Source organism: Notamacropus eugenii, chromosome 4, assembly GCF_028372415.1.
Source record: "Notamacropus eugenii isolate mMacEug1 chromosome 4, mMacEug1.pri_v2, whole genome shotgun sequence".
NCBI lineage: Eukaryota > Metazoa > Chordata > Mammalia > Diprotodontia > Macropodidae > Notamacropus > Notamacropus eugenii.
In genome coordinates, this window is record NC_092875.1 from 152,202,361 (window position 1) to 152,229,291 (window position 26,931).

General features: G+C 36.8%; 1 protein-coding gene across 11 annotated transcripts in view; it reads right to left on the reverse strand.

Moving 5' to 3' along the window:
* The window catches only part of VPS13B (vacuolar protein sorting 13 homolog B), a 1,048,068-nt gene that overhangs the window by 379,709 nt on the left and 641,428 nt on the right, over positions 1-26,931 (reverse strand). For all 11 annotated transcript variants that reach the window (XM_072606881.1, XM_072606871.1, XM_072606867.1 and 8 more), the window contains one exon: positions 21,933-22,136. In XM_072606881.1, coding sequence (XP_072462982.1) covers positions 21,933-22,136 — 204 coding nt within the window. The remainder of the gene's footprint in view (positions 1-21,932; positions 22,137-26,931) is intronic.

Genomic DNA, 26,931 nt, shown 5'->3' on the forward strand with positions numbered 1-26,931 from the left:
TTTTCCAATAAGATATTTCACATTATCTTCCATTTTTCGAATCTGCACGCTATGTTCTGTGATATCTGTCTTTCTCATAAAGTCCTTAGCGTCCATCTGTACCATTCCAGTTTTGAAAGATCTATTTTCTTCAGTGAGCTTTTGAATCTCCTTTTCCATTTGGCTAATTCTGCTTTTGAAAGCATTCTTCTCATTGGCTTTTTGAACCTCTTTTGCCAATTGAGTTAGGCTAGTTTTCAAGGTGTTAATTTCTTCACCATTTTTTTGGTTCTCCTTTAGCAGGGAGCTGATCTGCTTTTCATGCTTCTCTTTCATCCTTCTCATTTCTCTTCCCAGTTTTTCCTCCACCTCTCTAACTTGATTTTCAAAATTCTTTTTGAGCTCTTCCATGGCCTGAGCCCAGTGGGTGGGCTGGGGCACAGAATCCTTGATTTCTGTGTCTTTGCCTGATGGTAAGCATTGTTCTTCCTCATCAGAAAGGAAGGGAGGAAGTGTCTTCTCCGAGAAAGTACCCTTCAATAGTTTTATTTCTTTTCCCTTTTCTGGGCATTCTCCCCAGCCAGTGGCTTGACCTCTGAATATTCTCCTCACACCCACCTCACCTCTTGATCCTCCCAGCCAGCGTTTGGGGACTGGAATTCAAATGCTGCTTCCCGCCTTAGGGCTTTTGGCGGAGGCAGGGCTGCTATTCAGTGTGAGAATTAAGTTCAGATGGTCAGGTCGGGGCAGGGCCGCCTCTCAGGCACCGTTCCCTCGGGGGGGTTTATGCACAGACCTTCCACAATGGATCCAGGCTCCCGCCCGCTTGGGGAGCCCCTGTCTGCAGCCGCCTCTCAGCTTCTATCTCCCGGGGGAGCCCGAGCCATGGGGACACCCCGCTCCCCTCTCGACCCGCCAAAGAGACTCTCTCACCGACCCTCGTCACCTGTGGGTGGGGGGGCTTGTGCTGCCTCTGGATATCCTGTCTCTGAAGCCTGCTCGGATCTGTACCTCTCGGAGCCCCGGCTGCCGCAGGTCTAGACTGGGCTCTGCGTCTGCAGCGCTACGGACCTTTTGCGAGAGGTTTGCAGGTCCCTCTGTGGGTGGAGGGACCCGCGTGTCCGCTGGAGATCCCGTCTCCGTAGCCTGCTTGGATCTTTTCCTCACGGTGTCGCGGCCGCTGCAGGGCTGCACTTAGCTCCCAGTCCCAGCGCCCAGTCCACAGCGCGAAGGACCCCCCACGAGAGGTTTGCAAGTCTCTCCGGAACAGAAATCTCCCTCGCTCCAATATTCCATGGCCTCTGGGTGCAGAATTTGCCGTGAGTTACTCCCCTCTAGCTGTTCTGTGGGTTGTGGGTTCGGAGCCATGTGTATGTGCGTCTTTCTACTCCGCCATCTTGGCTCCGCCCCCCTGCTTAATTGTTTTTTTAGATATCATCCATTCCTATTCAACTCACCCTATGCTCTCTATCTATATGTATATAATCCCTCTAATTACCCAAATACTGAGAAAAGTCTCAAGAGTTATAAATACCATCTTTCCATGTAGAAATGTAAACAGTTCAACTTTAGTACGTCACTTCCAACTTTTTCTTTCCTGTTTATGTTTTCATGCTTTTCTTGATTCTTGTGTTTGAAAGTCAAATTTTCTATTCAGCACTGGTCTTTTCATCAAGAATGCTTCAAAGTCCTTTATTTCATTGAATGACCACATTTCCCTCTGAAGTGTTATACACAGTTTTGCTGGGTAGGTGATTCTTGGTTTTAATCCTAGTTCCTTTGACTTCTGGAATATTATATTCCAAGCCCTTCGATCCCTTAACGTGGAAGCTGCTAGATCTTGTGTTATCCTGATTGTATTTCCACAATACTTGAATTGTTTCTTTCTGGCTGCTTGAAATATTTTCTCCTTGAACTGGGAGCTCTGGAATTTGCCTACAATATTCCTAGGAGATTTTCTTTTCAGATCTCTTTCAGGAGGTGATCAGTGGATTCTTTGAATATTTATTTTCCCCTCTGGTTCTACACTATCAGGGCAGTTTTCCTTGATAATTTCATGAAAGATGATGTCTAGGCTCTTTTTTTGATCATGGCTTCCAGTAGTCCCATAATTTTTAAATTGTCTCTCCTGGATCTATTTTCCAGATCAATTGTTTTCCTAATGAGATATTTCACATTGTCTGCTATTTTTTTATTCCTTTGGTTTTGTTTTATAATTTCTTGATTTTTCATAAAGTCATTTTTCATAAAGTCCATCTGCTCCATTCTAATCTTTAAGGAATTATTTTCTTCAGTGAGCTTATGGATCTCCTTTTCCATCTGGTCAATTCTGCTTTTTAGCGCATTCTTCTCCTCAATGGCTTTTTGGATCTCTTTTGCCATTTGGATTAGTCTATTTTTTAAAGTGTTACTTTCTTCAGCATTTTTTTGGATCTCCTTTAGCAAACAGTTGACTTTTTTTCACGATTTTCTTGCATCACTTTCATTTCCCTTCCCAATTTTTGCTCTACTTCTCTTATTTGATTTTCAGAATCCCTTTTGAGGTCTTCCTATGGCCTGAGACCAATTCATATTTTTCTTGAAGGCTTTGGATGGAGTAACTTTAACTTTGTTTTCTTCTGTTTCCATGCTTTGGTCTTCCTTGTTACCAAAGTAAGATTCTATAGTCTGATTCTTTTTCTGGTTTTTGCTCATTTCCCCAGCCACGTACTGGACTTTTGGACTCTTTGTCAAGGTAGTTTTCTGCTTCTAGTGGGAGTGGGGATTGTACTGTCAGCTGTTCAATCCCCACACAATCTGTGGGCTTGGAGCTCCAAAAACAGTGGCTGCAGCTACCCCTGCTGCTGCTGCTGTGGCTGCCCCAGGTTCCTCTGTCCCCTTCCGCCTCTGATGCCCTGTGGCTGGGACCTGACCACATGACTCTCCTGCAATGGTTCCATAGGCTTTTCCCACTGACCTTCTAATTTATTCTCAGCGTTTTGGGGACATGAAGTGTGGAAACCACCACAGGCATGAGAGATTCAGTCTCCCCAAGGCATGCTCAGGTCATCTCTTTGCACTCACAGCCTACACTAGACTGTGCTCTGCTCCCAGCGTGGCACAATAGATACTTCCAGTGACCTTCCAGGCTGTGTCGGGATGGAGATTTGCTTCACTCCATCATTCTGTGGATTATGCAGCTCCAGAATTTGTTTAGAGCCAATTTTTACAGATATTTGGCTAGGCTGGGAGGGAGCGCTCTAGAAAGTCTGTGTTGTTACTCTGCCCTCTTGGCTCCATCCCCTTCTCTCCCTTGTTCTTAAAACCTTCTAAATCTGGGGACCCTTCTGGCCAATTCATTCTCTTTTATTAGCTTCTACTTATAATTATTGCTGCTATATCTTATTCTAGAGTTTTATCCTGGGGTACTCTTACCCCCTTAGTATTTATTCCATTTCATTTTGATTTTGTTTTCTTTTTGGTTTATTCATTCCTTGGCCTCAATGCTCTTCCTTTCCCTTCCCCCCAAATCTGGGACCTAACTGGGAAAGTCTTTTCTTTTTAAAGCTATTATTAATCTAGTTTTAAAAAGTTTTTTGGTTGCTTTAAAGGGCTGAGCTTATACATAACTTTCCCATTTAGGGTTCTTCCACAAAGTCTGTTCCTTTTTCTTCCAGATAGCACTGTAGTAGGTCTCAATGCTAAACCCCTCTCCTTGTTCAAGATAGGCTACTCTATCTTGAGCATATTACTGGGTTAGGTAGTTTTGAACTTTTGCTTGACATGGGATGGAGGAATGCAGTTGAATTCTCAGGGGGTAGCAAGAGACATTGGAGGGGCCAGTGAAAGTCCTTTATTAAGCATTGCCAGCCTTGTTAATACTCTTAGTGCCCTCTGTTTCTGTGATCATAACTAATACTATATGGAACCTGAAGTTCAGCTCCCACACTGGAAAGAAGGACACCAAGAACAAAATGGAGAATGCAGTGGTTAAATAGCAATTACATTATGGAGAGTTTGTTCTTCTTTTAGACCATTGTTTATATTGCTTATTTTATCATATTTCTTTTGTTGTTGTTGTTTTTTTTTTACAATAATTTATCTTATACAAACAAAAACAAAAGCAATGTAAGAGAATTCCTGAATGCAGCTGAAGTTAATGAGTGTCTACTGTGTTCTAAAATTTACAATAGCCCATCATGGAAACTATGCAGTTGTTTTTGTATAACACCTAGGGTTGGTGCAGGTGCAAAGAAGCATTCAATACATGTTTTTTTGTGATGATAAAAGACTTAGAGGTACTTAACATTTGTCTCAAATAATAATAAAATAATTATATATGCTAACAGAAGCTATTCTTTTAAGCCATGGGTGGAGCTGATCACAAACAGGAAAAAAAGAACATGTTCACTTTTATGTTACTACATCTTTCTTCTTGCTACTAAGTAAAATTGTACAGGTGTACACCACATGAGCTCATGAAAATGCATGACTGTGAGGGGTGTGATCATCTTTCTGTATTCACAGTACATTCACTCTAAGGTTCATTTAGCCATCTGTTATATATTTAGGTACAGCTCTTTTGGAGACATTAAAATAGTTAAAGAACTACATTTAAGAAACCATATGCTAAGAAAGGTCAGTAGTAAAAATAAAGGTAACAGCGCATGATGTACAGCCACCAAAAAGAACCAGAAATTCTTTTTGGTATTAAAGATGAATAAATTACTATCCACAAACATTTATTCCAACTAGTGATCCGTGGACATGTCAAATACTTGTTACGTTATACCCGTATAATTCTCTCTAGTTACTGATTAATAAGATAGTAGAGTTAGATAAGCAAAGATTAACTGGGGGTAACATTGGGAAGGGGAAATGAATACTGCATGTTTAGTCAGAGGATCTGTTTTCAGGCCAAGCTTTGCTAGTCATACCACTTGTGAGATCTTGGACATATCCACTAGGTGGCTAAACTAGATGAAGTTTAATGCATCTTCTAGTTCTAGGTCTATAATCCTAAAACCTATGAAATACTTTCAAATTCTGATGTTGATCTTTTTAAAGACACAAAAATTCTTTAAAAATCAAGTCATGTCTTTGGGGTTTAAACGCAAATAACTACTTTCAATATGATATCTCCAAACAAGAGACATCCTAAAAGAACCAGAGAAAGAGAAAAAACAAAGATAAAAGGAAAAAGCAAAGTGAATATAGGATACAACAGTTGGTCAGAGAAATAACCAAAGCAAGTCAAAACTATATTGATTCCTAGAAAATAGGGTAATAGTTAAGAGCCTCTAATGTACTCAGGGACAATAGAATTTTCCTTTCATATAGGACCTTCCAAAGAATTGACCTTGAACACAGAATTTATTTGTAAACACATCTATACTGTTCTTTGAATTACAGAGTAACCAAATTAATGATACAGCATGAACAACAACTTCTATACAGTGTAGCCAACTAACATTTCAGCACAAATCTAGGTAGTCAGAATGAAAACACCATGTAATTGAGTACTCTTGCTCTTTAGAAAAAAAATAAATGAGAGAATTGTTGGCTAATATTATTGCAAAAGAAAGCAGAGCCTACTAAATCAGTAGCAACATTTTTTACAGCATCCAAAAGGCATGCTTATTGGCATACCTACATTCAAACAGTGATCTAGCCCAGTTTTTTTGAACTTGTGAGGCCCAACGGGATCATGACTCAGAGTCTATGTACAGTCCAGGTACTATTATAACTGATACATTTTAATGTTAAACATATATGGAACTCCTGCAATGACTTGAACTTGAGCCCCCATTTCTAAAAGAAAAATTCACAAAGACCTCTATCTAAATGACCTCATACAATAGGAAAAGGTTAGTTTATTATAATCTTAAAGAACTCTAACTTATTATTGCCTACTTTCAATACTTATTAAAAAGCTTGGAGTTATTTGCTGCATTTAAACTTAAATCACTAGAGGAGGTTTTAAGAGAGATAGTACTTACTAGAAAACCAGAGATTTTCTATGTTCCATAAAAAAGTCTCCCAAAGTTAGAAGGATTCTTATATTTCAAACTCCACTTTCAAGCCCTTTTAACGTCCTTTGATTAATAGTCCACCCACTTTAGAGTGAACCCTACTTCTGACTTGTTCTAGAGAGATGTACTTCCATAAATAGTAGCACAGCTCAGGCAGGGTTCACCATAGCTGCAGTAACACTCTTATTAAAAGCTAATCTTATAGTTGATTTATTTATTCCTAGTTAAGCACTTATATTTTATCTCTCTCTTTGTCCTCATGGAGAAATTAAAATAAAAAGAAATCCTTTGTGACAAATATGTAATCAAAGTTTAATTATTTAAAAGGAAACAACCACTATATGATAAAATACAACATTTAATTTAAGAGCAACGGTTTAAGAGCAACGGTTCCTAATTCAGAGTAGAATAAAATTACTCTAATTATCAATTATTTTTGCCTTACTCTTTCCAAATTCTCTTTGTCTCCTTGTCTATCTCTCTGTCTCTGTCTCTCTCTCACACACACATATGTTTATTCATGGAAATCTGTCATAAAAATATGTGTGGAGTATAATATGGTACTCTGAGGAATTAAAAAAAAGAGACATGACCTTTTAAACAGCCTAGCAGGAGAGAAAGAAACACACATTCATGAAAACAAACAAAAGCTTATAGAAGTTTATTTAACTTATTTTGAATTATTTTTTAAAATCTAATGTTAATATGAAAAAGGTGATTCTTTAGCACTGGTTTTATAGTCCAAGTGTAATTATACCTCAGAAGGGTGAACTGAAATTTGTGAAGCCAAAAGAAGGAAGGGTGTAGTGGACAGGATTAGACTTGGATTCAGGTAGACTGTAGTTCAAAACACATCTCAGGTATTTAGCAGCGGTGTGACCCTTGGTAAATCACCTAACCTCTTTAGGCCTTGTTTTCTTCCTCTGTAAAATGAGAGGGCTGGACTCAATGGCCATTAAGGCCCCTTCTAGCCCTAACTCTATGATCCTAAAGATTTGCTTTATTTAAGAAATAAAAATAACTTACTTTTTTCACTTTATTTTTCTTGCTTTTTTTTTTTAAACATGGCTAATGTGACAATCTCTTATACGACTTCAAATGTGTAACTGATATCACATTGCTTGCTTTCTCAACGGGTGGAAGAGGTGTTGCAGGAAGAGAGAAAATTTAAAACTCAAAATTTTAAAAACTGAATGTTAAAATAAAGTAGCTTTAAAAAATATAACATCTGTTATTTATCATATGAGTCTGATTTTGCAAAGTCAAATTGTGATTAGTATTACAAGAACCAAATTACTGGAGGATAGCTGGAATCACTGGATTTGCTATTTCTGTGGTCTTGAACAACTAACTTAACATTTCTGGTTCTCAGTTTTCTCATATGTAATGTAATATAATAAAATGTAAGGAGGATGGGTTAGATGATCTCTCAGGTCACTTCCAGCTCTAAATGTATGATTCTATATTTTTCTTTCATAGCTTTGTTTTGTAAACAGTACAATAAAGAACAACAATAAGTATTATATAGCTTCTACTAATTACAGAAAACAATAGTTATAACAGATATCCAATAAAAAGCTTTACCACTAACTGAACGGGTCTATAAGAGGCAGCATAGTATACAGAAAGCCAGCCAGAATCTAGACTCAGGTCTCAGCTCTGATGCATAACAGCTACCTGACTTAGGTCAAGTCACTTAACTTCTCACTGCTCTAGACAACTCTCCCAGGTTGTATTTCAAAGGCGTCAACTTGCACTGAGAGAGAAGAGTTTCCTCATTAGAATGTTTCTGTATTAGTAGAGTCCAGTCCCTATTCAGTCTACCTAGCAGGTCAGTTTTAATGTCTTTGACTGGGTAGCAATGAAGCCAAAAAGATTTTTTTTAATACACTGACTACATCTCTAGTAGTCAGTCTCTCTCCTCTCTAACTTGAGGCAGGGTATATACTTCATTATCTGTTCTCTGGGAACTTCAAAGAATTTTTTTAATCTACTCATTACTTCTTTTCATTTACATCACTGTAGTCATTATGTGTCTTGCTCTGTGGTTCAACTTATTTTACTTTTAACAGTTCATATATTTTCCCATGTCTCTCTGATTTATCCGTATTTTAAATTTCTAACTACACAATAATACTCCATTACATTCAGATGCCATAGCTTATGCAGCCATCTTCCAATCAATGGATAACAATTGTTTCTAGCTTTTTCTTCCCTCAAAGGAAAATACTGTAAATATTTTGGTTTATTCAAACTTTGTTTCTTCCTTCAGCTTCTTTTGAGTACATGGCCAATAGTGGGATTTCTGGGTAAAAGGGTGAGGATACTTTATTGCTTTTCTTGCTTAATTCTGAATTGATACCCACAATAGTTGAATTCCTTTATAGATTCATCAACTGCATCAGTGGATCTATCTGCCCTTACCTTTCCAACACTGCCAATCTGCATGAAATAAGATAAAACCTCATAGTATTTTTTAAATCTGTATTTCTTAACTAAAAATATGAAGCTTATTTTCAGGTGCTAGTTATTTGCAAGCACTGCTTTGAAAACTGGTCATATTTTTTGTTCACTTATTCACTGGACAATGGCTTTTTAGTGCTAAAAAGCTGTGTTAATTCTTTATATATTTGGAATATGAAAATTTTATTAGCAATAATCTAGGAAAATATTTTTCCCTTTCTGTTTTTCTAATAGCTTTCACTGATTTTATTAGTGTAAAAATCTTAATATGTAGTTAAAACTAATCAATGTAATTCCTATACAACTTGCTTAATTAGGAAGTACTCCTTTATTGTGAAATGTATTTAATCTTGTTATTTTCTATTTTTTAAATGTTATGGCCTTTTATATTAAAGGGGCATATCTATTATGTGCTTACCATGTGATATAGTGTAAGCTGTTGGTAAATCTAATTTTGCTAAATGGTTTCCTAATTTTTCTATCACTTCTTATAAAAAAGCAATTTTTTCCTTAAGTAATTTATGTTCTTGAGTTTTATCAAACACTATAGTATAGTTCATGATACTTCTGTTTCTTGCTTGCACATTTGTTTTACACTAATTCACATTTCTATTTTTAAAATAATATCAACTTTTTTTGATTACTGCTTTGTAAACATAGTCTTGACATCTAATAATGCTACCCCTTCTTCATTCATATTTCATCTTATTATATGCCTAGAAATATCAGAACTTTTCTTATTCAAAATGAATTTTATTATTTTAAGTTCTACAAAGTAACTAATCACAGAATTTATTTTTTAAGTAATTATATTTATAGATCTGTCTATTTTAAAGACTTTTGGAGAGGAAAGGGGTAAAGTAAGGGAAAAATAACTATAAATTTCATGAGATTCGCCATAGATTAAGAAAATAACATCCCCCGGTAGTTTTCATTTCTCCATTACTTGTGGACAAGACAGCTTTATTTAGCAAAATACCATGAAAATGATAGGAATTTAAATGACAGGATTTTAAAACCCAACTGGGTTTGCAAACACTTGACTTACTTGCCAAGTGAAAAGAGATGGCAGCCAAAGGAAATACTGGTTTAGGATATAAAGTCATTTGCAAATCTTAAAAAGAAAGATGATGGGAGATTATGAACAGTCATCACCTCATAAGCAGAAAGAAACAAGAGAATGAAAAAACTGTTTAAACAAAGCTTGATGAGAGACCCAAGTAAGCAAAGTTATCCTGAGGATGAAAGAGAAAGACAAAAGTAAGAAGCACAGAAGAGAAAGGAAAATATCTGCAAAGATTTTAATAAAAAAACCAACCCTTTCATAATAAAAACCAATATGGCTATTACACTTGGATGCTAATATCATAGTTTTGGATATATGTATTGAAGAAGGAAAAATAATATTAAAAAATAAAGATGGAAAAAGCAGATAAATTAGATCAAGTTTATATAGACATCCATTCTGGAGCTGACATAATTGAGAGGGCTTTGATGTACTGATTTAGAAGGAACCTGAATTTGAAGAACATGCTAAAGCTCCAAAAAAAATCTCAAGTTATGACTCCCCCAAAAGTTTGATAAAAGAATATCCACTACCACAACCACAATAACCACCATTCTTATTCTCTCTCTCTCTCTCTCTCTCTCTCTCTCTCTCACAAACACACACACACACACACACACACACACACACATTGAATTTGAGATGTCACTAGGACAACCAGTTTGAAATATCCAATAGACAACTGGTGATGAGGAAATGAAGCTCAGGGGAGAGATTAGAACTAGAAAGATAGACTGTAGGAATCATCTGCAGAGAGAAGATAGCTAACCAGTAGAATCAGATAAGTTTATTGAAAGAGTGTAAAGGAAGAAGAAAAGAGAGTCTAGTATGGAACCTTGGGGAACACCAACAGTTATGAGGCATGATATGGATGATATACTAGCAAAAGAGATAAAGGAACTGTCAGACTGGCAGAAAGAGAACCAGGAGAGAGTAAGCCATCAAAGTCCAGAAAGACTATATTATACAGAAAGAAAGGGTGGTTAACAGTCTCGAATACAGCAGATAGGTCAAAAGGATAAGGACACATAACAAATCAGCCAATGAAGAAACATTAGTCAAGCAGATCATCTGGAACATCTATGATTTAAAGAAAAAAAAAGATGGACTGGTTATTTGATGAAGATAGGGAGTAACGGGTAGATAGACTCTATAGGTATCTAGGAGATGCTAGAAGAAATTGAGTTTTCAGCACTCAGATGGAACCCCTTTGTTAAACTTATGGAAAGACAATGACCAAGATCACATAAGACAGATGGCACATTCAGATAAATGCCACTTTGCATCTGTTGCTCTGTCTGGTTTCAACTCCACAAAATAAGATGCTCCATCAAGGATACGTTTATTACTATTAATCTCACCACCATGCTGCTAACTCAAGTCTTAATTGATACCACCCTCTCTCAAGCTGCTCCTCTCCCCTGACTGGAGGGCTGGAAAGCAGAGCACCAAACTCTCAAAGCCTTCCTTTATAGAGGACATACTTTCAGCTCTTCCCCTTTTCATCTGCTGCTCTGCCTGGTTTGAACTTCATGGAACAAGATGTGTCCCTCCACCTGCGCCAGTTAAACCCTGGTTTTTCCCCATTCCTGATCCCTTTCCTGTCTCTTCCCCCTAGACTGCCAACATCTTGAGGCAAGAGACTCTTTTTTATTTGCATTCTGAAGGCTAAGTACAGTGCCTGGCATGTAGTAGGTGCTTAACAAATGTTTATTGAATTAAACTGAATTGCTCAATCAGAAAAAAAAAAGCAATAAGGCAATATATTACAACATACAACCACATTTACTTTCAACCTCAGTGAAATTTATATATACATATATGTATGTATACATAAACAACACATACAACCCAAACACTGTGAAAACCTCAAATTAGTAGAATGTTTGAAAAATGGAATTCTCTTTAACTACTTTTGTTTGTTTGATAGCTGAGAATAAGGTTAAGGCTTGCCTAGGTCTTTACATGATTTCATTTGAACTTCACACCAAATATGTGAGTATGTTAAAATGATTATTAATCCCAGTGTTACAGATAAGGACATTTATACTTAAAAGATTAAGTATCTTGCCAATGGTCACTCAGCTAAGAAATGGAATCAAATTTGTGTCTTCACAAACTCAATGATCCCCCCAAAAGTTTTACACTTTTTCTGTTTCTGTCTGCTTTATGAGGTGATGACTGTTAATAATCTCCTATCATTCTTGCAAGACTTCAAATGACTTTATATCCTAAACCAGTGTTTCCTTTGGCTGCCATCTCTTTTCACTTGGCAAGGAAATCAAGTGTTTGCAGACCCATTTGGGTTTTTAAATCCTATCATTTACCTCTTTTCACATTATTCTTCAATCCTTGTGCTTAAAGTTGTTGCTAAAATATGTTAAGATACTTTTTTGCCTTAGTAAATGCAATATGTTAGGTATTTACTTAACAATTCAGGATCCTGCGGTGCTGGAGGGCTAGTACTGCAGAATTAATGGTAACTCTACAGGATTACTGATGCACAAATTCTAGGAGACTGGTGACACCATTAAAATGTGTAGTGAAGTTTCCCCCCTACCCCTACAAAGAAATCCCTATCACAGGAACATGGGACTATAAATTTAGAGGCAGAAGGGGCCTTGTCATCTAGTCCCAGTTCTTCATTTTACAAATGAGGAAACTGAACTCTTAAACTGGGGTGGGGTGGGGAAGGTATTAAGTGACTTGTCCAAGGTCACAGGTAGTTAAGTAGCAGACCTGGGATTTGAACTCTTGTCCTTTTTCTCCAAGTCAGCTACTTCTTTCATTGTACTACATAAAACTAGAGTGACACACACACAGAGATGGAACTCCTATGTCTGCAGTGTCTAACTTCTCAGTAGGCGTTCAGAAGGGTGCCATAATAAACCCTGTGCAGTTTTGTAGGAAACTGGGCCAAGGAAGGAAAAATCCTAGTCCTCCACTCCTGTGAAAACTTTTAGAACAATTTAAACAAAAGAAAGGATTATAAAAACATGAGTTGATGTCACCTTTGGCAGTTAGTTAATTCACTAGTACACACTAGCTAGTTTCTTCAGAAAAGAAAAGAATAAGTTTTCTTCTGTTCTCTTCTGTAAACAAATAAAGCCAATACTATAAGAAGATCTGAATATGTGGTGTGACACTTTATAATGAAAAAATTTAGATACAGATTGTTAGAAACACATGTGACCCTGAAAAACATCAAGGGAAATTTATTAGAGTTCAGAAGAAATGAATGCCTTGGCCAAGGTGAACTCACCCTTACTCAGAGAGAGAGAGAGAGAGAGAGAGAGAGAGAGAGAGAGAGAGAGAGAGAGAGAGAGAGAGATACAAGGAGATAAGAGCATTTTTATAAAGTTAGTAGGACAGATCCTCCCATCAGAAGATGGATTGGTCCATTCTCTTTCGGGTCACAATCTTCTGACATGCCCACCGTACTTCATTAACAAGCACAGTTGGATTTTTAGATGGCTCCCTACAGTGACTTCATGTCCTCCTCTCTGATAGGGTCTCCCTCAAATGAGGCTTGTCAAGCCTGCGCATAAGTTTCTGACCACAATTCTGATCACTTAAAGCTGTGGAAACAGAACTTCTTCCTTGTTTCCCACACAGATAAATAAGGAATAATTAATCTCTGAAAATGATGACTGTTATTTATCTGAGTTACTTTAACACACAGGAACACAGGTTTAGAGTTACACAGTTAGACCTTAGAGGTCCTTGCTGCTTCATATCAAAGATGAGGAAATGGAGGCCTAAAGAAATCAGATGACTTGCTAAAGGTCACACTGTCATACTGGTAGAGAGCAGAGGAATCAGCATTCTGTCCCCTCTCACGTAAACGTTCTGAGAGCAAAGACTGTTTCACTTTAATCTCCATCTCCCCAAGTGCCTCACACAGTAGGCACTTAATAGATGTATATTCCATCTGAATTGCCAAATTGAACCCAGGACCTGAGCTAAGATCCAGCATGCTCTCTTCTTCAGCTCACTGCCTGGTCATCACTAAATAGCTATACTTTCAGAAAATCAAATGAGGGAGTGCTTAGAACTGTTGGGACTGGAAGCTCAATTCCGTGTGGACAGTCTTGGGCAGGTAAAAGTGGGACTTCTAAATCTTAGAGTCTTACGAGGCCCTCCATGAACAGCGGGGGTTCGAGAAGGTCAGACCGAGCTAGCTCGGCTAGCTCGGGTATTTCCGCCTCTCCCCCGGAGATACCTGATGGGTGGAGTCTCCCTGCCCTCGAGGTCGTCCCGGATTGGAGCACACCTAGTTACCTAACAGCACGGTATTGAGATGCAAACTGTGTGGCTGAAGATTAAGTAGGATTGAGGAAGCCTAAAAGCTCTCTTAGCACGTGTGGAGCCAAAGAGAAAAGTAGGGCTCCGCTTCTTTTCTTTTCTCTCTCCCCTCCCCCTCTCTCCCCGCTTGTACTTCTACTTCCAATCCCTTAAGCTTAGCCTCCTTAGGAAATCTCCCCCTCTTCGTCCTAAGAAAGAAGACCCCCTGCACTTGTAACCGAAACCCTGTAATAAAGCTCAACCCCTGTTTGACTCTGGAACGTCCTTTCTCTCATACGTGCATCCGGCATGGCCAGCCGAAGACCTCGGGAGGTGAGGTAAGAAAGACTCGGGTAGCCCAATACAGGCCTCTAGGCTTGGCATAGAACTGCATTTTTGATGGTATCTCTATTAAGCATCAATTACAAATTCTGTTTTCCAAACTAGATTTGGTATTATTTTCCCACCATAGTGTCTGACACACAAGACAAACTTAATAAATGCTAGTTGAATTGACTATTCAATATATATTTATTAAGTATATACTATAAACAAAACAGAAAGTTCTGGGAAAAAAACCCAAGAAAATGGGAGATAGAAACATATGAAAGTACACTGACCTAAAAACACATTATTATAAAAATATGTGGCAAAACCATTCAAATTATATGTATGCAGTTTAAAAATAACAAAACAGTGTTAGTGCTAAATCAAAGAAAAAAGTCTTAGTTACACTAAGAAAATCACAAGAAAAACTTCCCCAAGACACCCTAAGAACCATATAAAATACCAACAGAGACTGATGATGCATGTGAAATACTAGCAATCTACACATGGCAGACATCAATACAGGTTCTTCCAGTTTCTGGTACATCATTTTCACAGGTCATAAAAATAAACTCAGATGTAGCAAAAACGGCTGCTAAGTGAAACAGTAAAAAATTTGAATGGCCAAAAAATGATTTTTGGCATTAAATATGTGTGCATATATGTAAATATATGTATATATACATATGTATATAATATGTATGTGTACATACGTGTGTGCATGTATATATAGAGAGAGACAGAGAGATCTCTATATACAGAGAGACAGAGAGAGGCAAAATAGTGTTGTGGGAAAAGAACTGGAGTGGAAAATTGGAAGGTCCCAATTTTGCTATTAAAGAACATACCTAAGGCAAATTACTTAGCCCTCCTGGATCTCATTTAACTTTTCTAGGTTAGACTAGATGATCATTCTCAGAGAGCTCCCTTTTCTCCCCTCCTCCTCATCTCACATCACTCAGTTGCCCCACTATCTTCCCCTTCACCCATCTTACAAGAAGTGGAAGGGGTCTTCTGTTTGTTTGATCTTGTCAACCAAACTCCCAATTTGATAACCTGCAGTGGCTCTCTATCACTTCCAGGATCAAATACAATACTGTGGTTTGAAAGCCCAGCGTATGATGGCCTCTTCTTACTGACTATCCCATCTTCTCACACTCCACTCTCCAACATGTTCTCTGCAGTTTATTGACACTGGCTTGACTCCTTTCTCTTCTTTGTGCATTGCACTCCATCTTTCAGATCTGGTCATTTTCACTGGCTGTCCCTTCTGGCCAAGGAAGAATTCTTTCCTTCCTCATTTTTACCCACTGGCTTCTTTAACTTCCTTGAAGTCTCAGTGAATGTTCCACATTCTATAAAACATCTTTCCTCAGTCTTCCTTTATCTTAAAATGTCTTCCCTCTAGATTATCTTTAATTTACTTTGTTTATCCCTTGCTTTGTACATGGTTGTTTCCATGTAGTCTCTCCCATTAGACTATAATCTGTTTGAGAATAGGGGCTGTTTTTGTCTTTTTTTGTATCACCAGCACTTAGCACCTGCCCGTTACATAATAGATGCTTCCCAAATGCTTGTTGACTTTAGAACCTTTTTAATTCTAAAGTTCTATTATTCCTTTTCTATATAAAGGTATGTATATATATGAATGAGACATGGTGGTCTAGAACGGAGGTATCAAATTCCTCAAAACAGATCAAAATGTAATTGGGAAATTTTTAAATGAAATAAAAATACAATATAACACATATAATTTTTCTAAGTCAGTAAATGGCTATCAGGAATCTGTTTAAACAAGGTCTTCCTTTTAGTTCATTTCAAACCTTTATGTCTATTGGGACTACATTTTCCCATTTTAATATCTGATGTGTTAGGGAATCCATAAAGCTCACACTGTAGCATCAAGGACACAACCTGTCTAATAGTCACATGATAGTTTTAACCAACACAATGGATCTCACATAAGTTTACACAAGATTAGAGCTGGAAGGGACCTCAGGTCACCTAATCTGATCGCCTAATTTTCCAGATGAGGAAGTAAAGTGATCTGCCCAAGGGGACATGGATAGAAACAGCAGAGCCAGGATTTGAAGTGAAGTCTTATGATACCAAACCCAGTATGCTTGCTGCTGCTCTGCTGCCTTAGCACAAAAGAATGATGATTCATGAAGTCTTATTATGGATAATAGCTTCTGATAGTTCTTTAGCTCTGATGCATATTAAGATACTGACAAAAATGAATATCAAAATACATTCTAGGGGCGTGGGAGAGGGGAAGGTTACATCAGTGATTTTCTTTTTATACAGAAGTCCAGGTCAAGTAGCTCCCTCTAACAAGGCATATCAGTCACTGGTCAGTAATTTATAGTTTGGGAAAGTTATCTGGGGACTTTGAGGGGTTACCATAACTTCCTCAGGGACATAAGGCTAACCAGTGTCAGAAGGTAGTACTTGAACCTAGGTCATCCTGACTCCTGGTCTGGCATTCCATCCACTATACCATACTGCTTCTTCTAAAATACATACATGACTATACATGTGCATATGTGTAAAACATATACATAAGTTTAAAAATCAAAAGCACCACTTTGCTAAGATTAAATACAGAGCAAAAGTTAAAGATGTAGACTTCCTATAAATGAGGATTTGCACTAGCTCAATAAAATGATCACAATTAGAATACCATAAAAAGTAAGAAGATATTACTTTCTCAAGCTACATATACATACTAGTAACATATTTAGCATATACTATAGGAAAATGTCACTCAACATTTTAGTATGTATAACATGTTATGCCTTATAAACACCAAAGAGTGTGTATGTGTGTGTGTTTGTGTGTGTGGCGGGGGGAGGGAGAGAGACTGAGTTTTAGGGTGGACCTGTGAAACTTCACCTCAATACAGCAGTCTCACACCCATTTCAACAAAATCCTTTAAACTTTTAAGACAGATACGGAGCAAAAAAAGTAGAACAGAGAGAACCATGTATTCATTACTATGGTAAATGAAAATTAAAAAAAAGAAAGAACTCAGATTCATTGATCAATGGTTCCAGAGAACTGAAAATAAAACATACTTCTCTACTTTCAACTAAAGAAGTGGAGGACAACAGGTGCAGAAGGTTGTATATGCTGTCAGATATGGTCACTAGTACAGGTTTTGTTTTTTTAATTATTGTTCTTTGCTATATACAAGGGAAGGTTCTACATGAAGTGGTTATTGGAAAGTGAAAATGGCATAAAAACAAAAAGCACAAACAACAGAGAGGATTTTGGGAAGATGGCAAAGTAGGACAGAAAATTTCAAGCTTTCAAGATTTTCCAAGGAGATAAAATAGCACCTCAGGACGAACACAGAATGGTGAAATAAATAAAAGTAGGGGCAGAAGAGGGGTCCTTCTGGGACAATCCTAGAAGATCTGAAGAAAAATGCTTGGATGAGGTTTCATCCCTATGAAGAGTAGGCACCTCCAAGCTAGGGCCCTTAAATAACAAGCCCTAGGGTGAGCTGGGTTGGGAGGCTGCCTCTGCCCCAGCCACAGGAACTTTTACCTCTCAGATAGTGAGGGGAACTGGGCATTGGAATTGGGGAAGATACAGGAATCTTTTGCTGACAAGGAATGTCACACCCAGCTGTACTGTGGAGACAAAGTTAGGGGCAAGAAGGAACCAGCACGCACCAGGAGAGTGCAGAAGAAGTGGGGTGGGATACTCCTAGCTGTGGACATTTAAGGAGACTGGAAGTCTTAGTTTGAGTTCAAGGTCAGAGGGTAGAGAAGTGAAGAGAATCTAGAGCCAGAGGCAACACCCCCATACTCCAGAACTAGAAGTGATTATAAAAACTAAATTACTACCAAAAAAAAGCACAGGCAAAGGAGAAAGAATCCAAACAAAGAGAGCTATTATGGGAATAGAGAAGACTAGGATTCCTCTTCAGAAGAGGATACTAAAGCAAACAAGTCCTCTTCTTTTCCCCAAAGAGTAATGTCAAATGGACACCTGCACAAAAAGAATTCATTGAAGAACTTTAAAAAGAGTTTAAAAATCAAATGAGAGAGATTGAGGAAAAACTAAAAAGAAAAAAAATAATCCAAGAAAAACAAAATTATGAAAAGAAGGTCAACCGATTAGAAAAGGAGAAGCAAAATCTTAAGGAAGAAAACGACTCCTTGAAAATGAGCATTGGGAATGGGGAAACCAAAGAAGCTATAAGAGATCAATGAATAATAACTATATATGTATATGAGAGTGTGAAACATCTCATAAGAAAAACAGCTGATCTGAGAGACAGATCAAGAAGAGAAAACATAAGAATAGTCAGACTACCTGAAAGCTGTCATCAAAAAGAGACTCTTGATACAATAGAAATATTTAAAGAAAATTATCCTGATGCATTAGAACAAGAGGGGAAAGCAGAAACAGAAAAAAATGCACCAATCACCATGTGAAAGAGATGCTACAAGGAAAAGCCACAGGAATATTACAGTCAAATTCTGAAACCCCCAGGATAAGGATAAAATATTATGTGCAACAAGAAAAAAAACCAGTTTTCATATGGCAGTACCACAATTAGAATCACACAAGACCTAGCAGTGATTACACTAAAAAATTGCAGGTCTTGGAACACTATATATCGAAGAGTAAAAGAACTGGCCTTCCAACTGAAAATATCATATAACTCTGAATTTTAAAAAATGGACATTTAATGAATCATCAGACTTTCAGGATTTTGCTAAAAAGAACACAGAGGCTGAACTTAACAGATTTGACATACATGAGCTAAGAGAATATAATGACCAATTAAAAGGGACTCAATAAGGATAGACTATTTACCTTTTCTGTATGTAAATGTAAAACCTATTTCTAAGACTGTTATTAGTAATCAGGCAGCTTATAAGAAAGATTAGTCTGAGTACAATATGACTTCAAAAAGTAAAACCATTCAAGAACAGCTAAAAGAGTAATTATACAAGTGGGGAACAAGAGGAAGAACGAATACAGAGGAATTAGATGGGGGCTGTTAGTTCTAGAAACCTACTTTCATTGGAAATGGGTTCAAGAGGGAAAAATACATAAACGTCTAGAAGAATACAGAAGTCTTCTAAATTTAGAAAGAAATAAAACTCAACGGGGATACAGAGGGGGCAGAGGATAAAGGAGGGACCTTTAGACGGGAGGGTGACAGAATAGGTTAAAAGGGAGATATAGAAGGGTGTTTAGATCAATGGGAATGGGAGGATAAGGGAGGGATTCTTAGGAAGATAAGGGATGGATCTTTAGAGAGGAGGGTGAGGGAATAGTCAAAGGGGTGCACAAAAGTGTGTTTTGATTTATGGGAGTTGTGGGGGGGGTAGATTAAGTAACAGGAGGGCAAGGTAGAAGAAAAGCAGTAGGTCAAAGGGGCATATAAAAGGGTATTTAGATTTACTGAAGTGAGAGGATGAGGGAAGGATTACTGGAGGTGGGTGTGCATTTGTCCTTCGCTGCCAAAGAAGACCATGCCAGCAGAGAAATAATGACATGACTTGCACTTGACTTTGTTTTGAGTGAGGGAGGGCTGTGCAGGTCACCAGCCTCACTTCTCCTCCAGAGCCATCTGAATCCAGTGACCAGATATTCATCAGGATGACTGGAGAAGACCCAGGATGAGGCAATTGGGGTTAAGTGACTTGCCCAAGGTCACACAGCTAGTGAGTGTCAAGTGTCTGAGGTGAGATTTGAACTCAGATCCTCTTGACTCCTGCACTGGTGCTCTATCCACTGTACCACCTAGCTGCCCTTAAGGAAAGGTAAGAAATAAGCCAAAGATAGGCCTCTTTTACTTAATTAAAAAAAAATCAATCTGGGAGGGGAAGATCCTCAGAGTTTCTGGCCAAAACTAAAGCAATTACTTCATGTCAAGTGTGAGAAGACCTAGTAGACCTCAGAGTGAAGGAGAAAAGCAAATGATCATGGATTTTCTTCATTGTCAATGTCTATTAAGGAGAACACTTAAGTATTAAGGAGGTCGAAGAAGAATAAAAGAAGATCAAAGAGTACAAAATAGAGAAGAAGTAGACTGGAAGGGAACAAAAAGCAAGTAGCTGGCAAAAAAAGAGGCAAAAGGAACAAATATAGGGTTAAGAAAACAGAGTAGAATGGTGGGTGGGGAAATTCAGTGAAAAAGAAATACACACACACACACACACACACACACACACACACACACACACACACACATGTGTTTAATTATAGCCTGGGATGGAGGAGGGAGGAAAAGGGAAAAAAGAACAAAGTAAAAAACGTACAGCAGAGAACAAAAGAAAATCTACAATGAAGCAAAGAAAAGATTGATAGCTCTCTACATAACACATAGTATTTAATATATAGACTTTCTTGGAATGGTAAGTTATTAGTATATATTCTGAATCCTCTTCCTATGATCTGCCTTGCACAGGACATTTTTTCATTTCTAATTTTAAAGTTCAATATTTAAGTTTATAATATGTTTCTTTTCCTTTCTTATTATATATTCTAGTTTTAGTATTTGTTCAAAATTTAAAATAATTTTAAAAAACCACAAACATAAAATATGAAGGAGAAGGATGAGGTTACAAGGTGCAGTCTGTGTAGTCAGGTGCGGTCAGAGTATGACTCAGGCAAAGGGAATCTAGCTTCAGAGGCTCCAAGGTTCTTAGGAGATTAGCTTCAGAATGTTACGCTGGTACTTCATGATATAGTAGGGTATGGCTATTATCAATTGGTGCTATTACTAAAAAATGCCAATAGTAGAGAAAACTTCATGAAGATATACAAGATATGGACTTAATCTGTGATATCACTGGTATAGTGAACTCCTCTTAATATGCATTAAGAGACTTTTGTACAGTAACAGTGGCAATCAATGTGACCTTATATAGGACAGGATAGGATAGGAACTGGACTTGTAATTTCAATAGTATATAGAACAGGTCAGTGAGGAAACTTCTACTACCAATGCAGGTCAGTACCTTCTCTGTGGTTAGTACTCTCAGAGAGTTGTCTAGAGCAGTTGTGACAAACTCAATTAAGCATGGGAGACACTAACCCATAAATAAAGACCCCTGAAGGCTGCAGCGGTAGAGGGGTTCTATATACTATTAAACACAGGTATACATAAGGTCACACTGGTTACCAGTGTCACTATACAAAAGTCTTTTACTGTATATTATTTTTCTCTTTCTAGTACATGCAATGTCTCCAGTGGATGCTGCTTTCTGCACATCTTATAGTACACATTTAAGCCTAATCAATTAAAAATGTCCTCTGAGAGTGTAGCTGCTTTCATTTAGGGATAGGGCAAAAAAGTACCCAGGGTCAGAAATCCTTATTTTCCCCCTCCTTTAGTTCAAGCATAACTTCACATAAAACTGTCTTTTTTTGCTATTACAGGCGGAGATGAGAAATTAAAATGTAACACCACAAAACAAAAGACATTCTATGGCTGAATTCTATGTGTTCAATGAAAAATGTCAATGCTTATTTCGGCCTGCAGTGGACACCCTTCAGAAAATAATATGCTGTTCAAAAGGAAGTTATTAAGGAAATGCTGACCCAACTTTAAATTTGTGATAATCACAGTATAACAACGACAGGAATAGCAGGTCTCTAAGCAAAAACATGGGCTCCAGTTACAAAATTCAATTTCATGTTTATAATGGAATGTAGAAGCAACATGAAAACACTTTGGTAAGAAATGCTAACAATTGTATTTCTCATTGCTTGCTTAGTGGGGGATGGGAGAACACTACAGGATGTAGAAAATTTCTCAATCATTTCCTTACCTGCTAGCCATATTCCATTCAAGTGCTGGATTTTGAGAATTTCTTTCATTCTCTGTCAATATACCTCCTTTGCTACTTTCCTTCTCTGGTTTTAGCTGATCCCACTGAGCAGTACCAATATTGATTGACTGTAAGTCTATTTGGTATTGTCTGTCTTCGACTTCTGATCCAGGGTCTCGAAGAATTCCTAAATTCAATGCTCTCCTATAAAGTAAAGGAAAAACACATGTTCAGTGCCACTGTTCCATGTGTGTTTTTGTATAATGGCATTGCTACAATATTACTTTCTTTGTTTATTGGCGCTCAAGTTGAATGGATCACTTTTATGACATTAGTATCAAAGGAAATGGAGAAACATTATGACCTAAGTAGGCATTTTGATGTGACTGAAACTTTTGTTTAACTTCACACAAATAAATAATGCCTACTACTAACAGTTAAAGAGATATAACGAAAGGGAACTTAAAAGCCAAACTATTCTAGAACCAAAGCAACATGAGGTTGGAAAAATTGGAGATGTCCCAAGAAATCTTTAAACTTCAAGCAGATTTAGTTAAGAGATACTGAGAATAAGGAGAGAATAAGGTAAAATACTGGTTCAGGCCCAGAGGTACACTTCTTTAAAATCTTGTTCTGGTAGGGCAGCAAGGTGGAGTGGTGGATATAGCACATCAGCCCTTGAGTCAGGAGAACCTGAGTTCAAATATGGCCTCAGACTTGACACTTAACTAGCTCTGTGTGACTCTGGGCAAGTCAGTTATTAACCCCTGGTTGCCTTTCAAAAAAAAATTAAAAACCTTGTCCCAGTTTAAGTTTATTCTTCTTATGTAATTTATAGTTTGTTAATTTATTGGTGTTTTCTGTAAGGAAATACACCTGATAACTTAGTAAGGCTAAAACTGCATGTCTCTATTCCATAGTAAGAGTGTACCATGAAGTGGTTTCAAGTAATTATGTCATAATATTTTATCAGTAGAAGAGACCTCATGGATTTATAGTCTCAAATACAAACTAAGTGGCTTCTAAAAGACATGCTAAGCACATCTGGTTCCATTATCAATGACCTAAATATAAATATATATAAAGACCTGAAAAAAGATGTCTGTGATTACCTTTTAAAATGATCCATGGTAACTATAAATACTCATAAGTTTCTACAATTTATAAAATTCAGTAAATTTTTGTATTAAAAAATCTATAGGCATATTAGTTTTAAAACAAATTGGCTCATTAACACGAATTTTTTAAAAGTTGGTACATTTTTTTCCTTCTACTTGAACACTTGTACATTCTAACCTGAAATATCCACAGTTGCACAGAGGTTGTTTCTGGTGAATTTTAAACAACTAGTTAAGGATTAACAATTTTTTGGCTTAGTAGAAAAGAAAACAAATGGAAATGATATTTTAAAATGACGTTAGCATGGAGTACAATCTTTTTATATTTTAAGATCACAATGAGAAATACAACAATAAATCTGGAATCACAAATACAACAGCATAGAGGAATAAAGTTCTATTGCTTGAAAAGTAATTTCAAAATTTAGAAACACAATGTTAAGAGTTGGAGGGAAATTTTGAGGTCTTAGCATTAAAGAACATGAGAACTAGAAGGACCATAGGAGATCAATTTAGTCCAATCCCTTTATTTTACAGAGTGGAAACCTAGACCCAGAAAGATTTAAGTGACATGGGTCTATTCAGTTTTTTCAAAATCAGTTACTGTTGGATTTATAACTCACTCAAAGTTTTGAGGAATCACAGCCTATGAGCCAGCAAGCCTTTGGCAATAATCTCAAAATAATTAGGGCTTCTTTTCAGTGGATATGAGTGAGTGCTCCCTGCCAGCCAATATGAAATTCAGGCTCCTCCCTATGACAGATTTTCAAATAAAATATATGTTTCTGAATATTTACTAATAAAGAAATAAATTTATTTTAGCACAGAAACTCACTGGAACTATAATACTGGCACAGAATCCATTTATTTCCCTACAGGTAACTACATGTACTGTTTTATGTAAATCTAGAAAGAATTGACAAATACAGATCTTCTCCTTATCATTAGACCAAGAGGTTCAAGAGTCTTTTATATATGAGAAAGCTTTTGCCTTTGTGTGCTTAGATAAATGTTGACAATCAGCCAAAATTCTGGTACATGACAATCTATCTTATTCCCCCAAGGCATTAGTCACTCTATAAAAGTCACATTTATTTATTTTAAGCTAATATTCTCTCCATTTTAAGTAGAATCTATAAATATATATGCATATATATATGTACATATATATGCATATATATTTATATTTGTAAGATGAACTGAAACATTTAGGAAGTCCATCTGAAAGAGAAAAAAGTATGTTTGGAAACATAATTAGAGTTATATTAAAAGACAAACAAACCAACCTAGCCCAGCATTAACATCAGACTTTTTATTTCTCTTGGCATATAAAGAAGCTGCATAATCACAAAATTACAACCAGAAAAACAGTGAATTTCCTCAGAGTTTTTCATTTGGGCTTAAAATTTCCCATGTTTTGTCTCAGCTTAAAATTGGGCTATATTCTTTGCATCATTCAAGTGTGGAAAACATGATTTCCCACAGATTCCTCCTTCTGATCCAAAAAAGGTCTTCATTAAGAGCAGTGGTCATATAAACTTAACATATTAATTTCCAAGTTTCAAACTTTCTGAGGGTTGAGTTTGGCACTTACTTTTCCAATGTATTGGTTTTCTAAATTAAATTATGCATAATATGAAAGTAAGTCTAGTATAAGGGATAGAAAGCTGTCCTTGAAGCCGGAGGAATATGGGTTCAAGTCTCACCTTTGATATGTACTGGCTGCATAACCTTGGGCAAGTCAGTAATCTAGTCAATACTTTAAAGCTATAAGTTGCAGAGAAAGAACCCGCCTGCATTGGTAGAAGGAAACTTACTTATTCAGGATTTCCTTATAAAGTGAAATCACACACACAATTCATTTTTAACTTATTTAAAAAATGTATGTAATACTTGTGATGTGCATATTAAATTAAAATAACACATGCAAACATTTTAAATCTGTTAGTAGAAAACAAGGTAGTATATTAGATGGATAAAAACTGTAGGCACTACCATTCCCATTGATAGGATAATGTTGAATCAATCAGACATTCACAGACTTGAAAGAAGGAGGCCACAGAGACTATGTAATGCAAACTTCACTGAAAAACACAAGACCCTGTTATAATGCCTTGAGACATGGCTAGTTAGGGTCTTATGGAAGCCCTTTAAGTGATAGGTAACTCATGATCTTTTGGGGCAGACTATTTTAATTGTTTTTTATTTAATTTTGATTTTTTTGTAAATAGTATTTTTTTTCCAATTACATGTAAAGATAGTTCACAACATTCATTTTATATAAGATTCCAAGTTACAAATTTTTTCTCCTTCCTTCCCTCCCTCCCTCCCAAGATGGCAGGCAATCAGATATACCTTATACATGTACAATCATGTCGAGTTGTAAAAAAAGAAACAGAACAAAAGGGAAAAGTCATACAAACAACCACACCACCACCAACAATAAAAAATAAAATACTATACTTTATCTGCATTCACACTCCATAGTTCTTTTTCTGGATGTGGATAACTTTTTTCATCGTGAGTCTTTTGAGTAATTATCTTAGATCATTGCATTGCTAAGAAGAGCTAAGCCAGTTATAGTTATCCATCACACAATGACGCTGTTCCTATGTACAAACTTTTCTTGATTCTGATCACTTCTCTCAGCATCACTTCATATAAAGTCTTTTCAGGTACTTCTGAAAACTACTTGCTCATCATTTCATAGAGAACAATAGCATTCCATTAGGTTCATATACCACAACTTGTTCAGCCATTCCCTCAATTTTCAGTTCTTTGCCACTACAAAAAGAGCTACTATAAATATTTCTGTACATGTAGGTCTTTCCCCCTTTTTTATGATCTCTTTGGGATACAGACATAGTAGTGATATTACTGTATCAAAGCGCATGCACAGTTTGGTTGCCCTTTGGGCATACTTCGAAATTGTTCTCCAGAATGGGTGGATCAGTTTACAACTCCATCAATAATGCATTAATGTCCCAATTTTCCTACATCCTATCCAGTATTTATCATTTTCCTTTTTTGGTCATATTAGCCAATCTGATAGGTGTGAGGTGGTACCTCAAGAGTTGTTTTAATTTGCATTTTCTCTAATCAACAATGATTTAGAGCATTTTTTCATATAACTATAGATAGCTTTAATTTCTCCATCTGAAAACTGCCTGTTTATATCCCTTGACAATTTATCAACTGGGGAACGACTTGTATTCTTGCAAATTTGACTCAGTTTTCTAAATATTTGATAAATGAGACCTTTATTAGAGACACTTGCTGTAAAGATTATTTCCCATCTTTCTGCTTTCCTTCTAATCTTGGTTGCATTCATTTCGTTTGCGCAAAACCCTTTTCATTTAACATAATCAAAATGATTATATCATTTATCATTTCATAATGCTCTGTATCTCTTGTTTGGTCATAAATCCTTCCATTCTCCATAAACCTCACAGGCAAACTATTCCTTGCTCTCATAATGTGCTTATGATATCAACCTTTATGTCGAAATCATGTACCCATTTTGATCTTAAATTTGTTTATCATGTGAAATGTTAGTCTATGCCTAGTTTCTGGCATAGTATTTTCTAGCCTTCCAGCAGCTTTTGTCAAATAGTGAGTTCTTATCCCAAAAGCTGGAGTCTTTGGATTTATGAAACAATAGATTACTATAATCATTTACAATGGTGTCTTGTGTAGGTAACCTATTCCACTGATACACCACTCTATTTCTTGGCCAGTACCAGATAGTTTTGATGAGTCCCGCTCTAAAACTATAATATAGTTTTAGATCTGGTATGGCTAATCTACTTTCCTTTGCATTTTTAAAAATTAATAGTGACATTGTGGACCTTTTGTTCTTCCAGGTGAATTTTATTATTTTT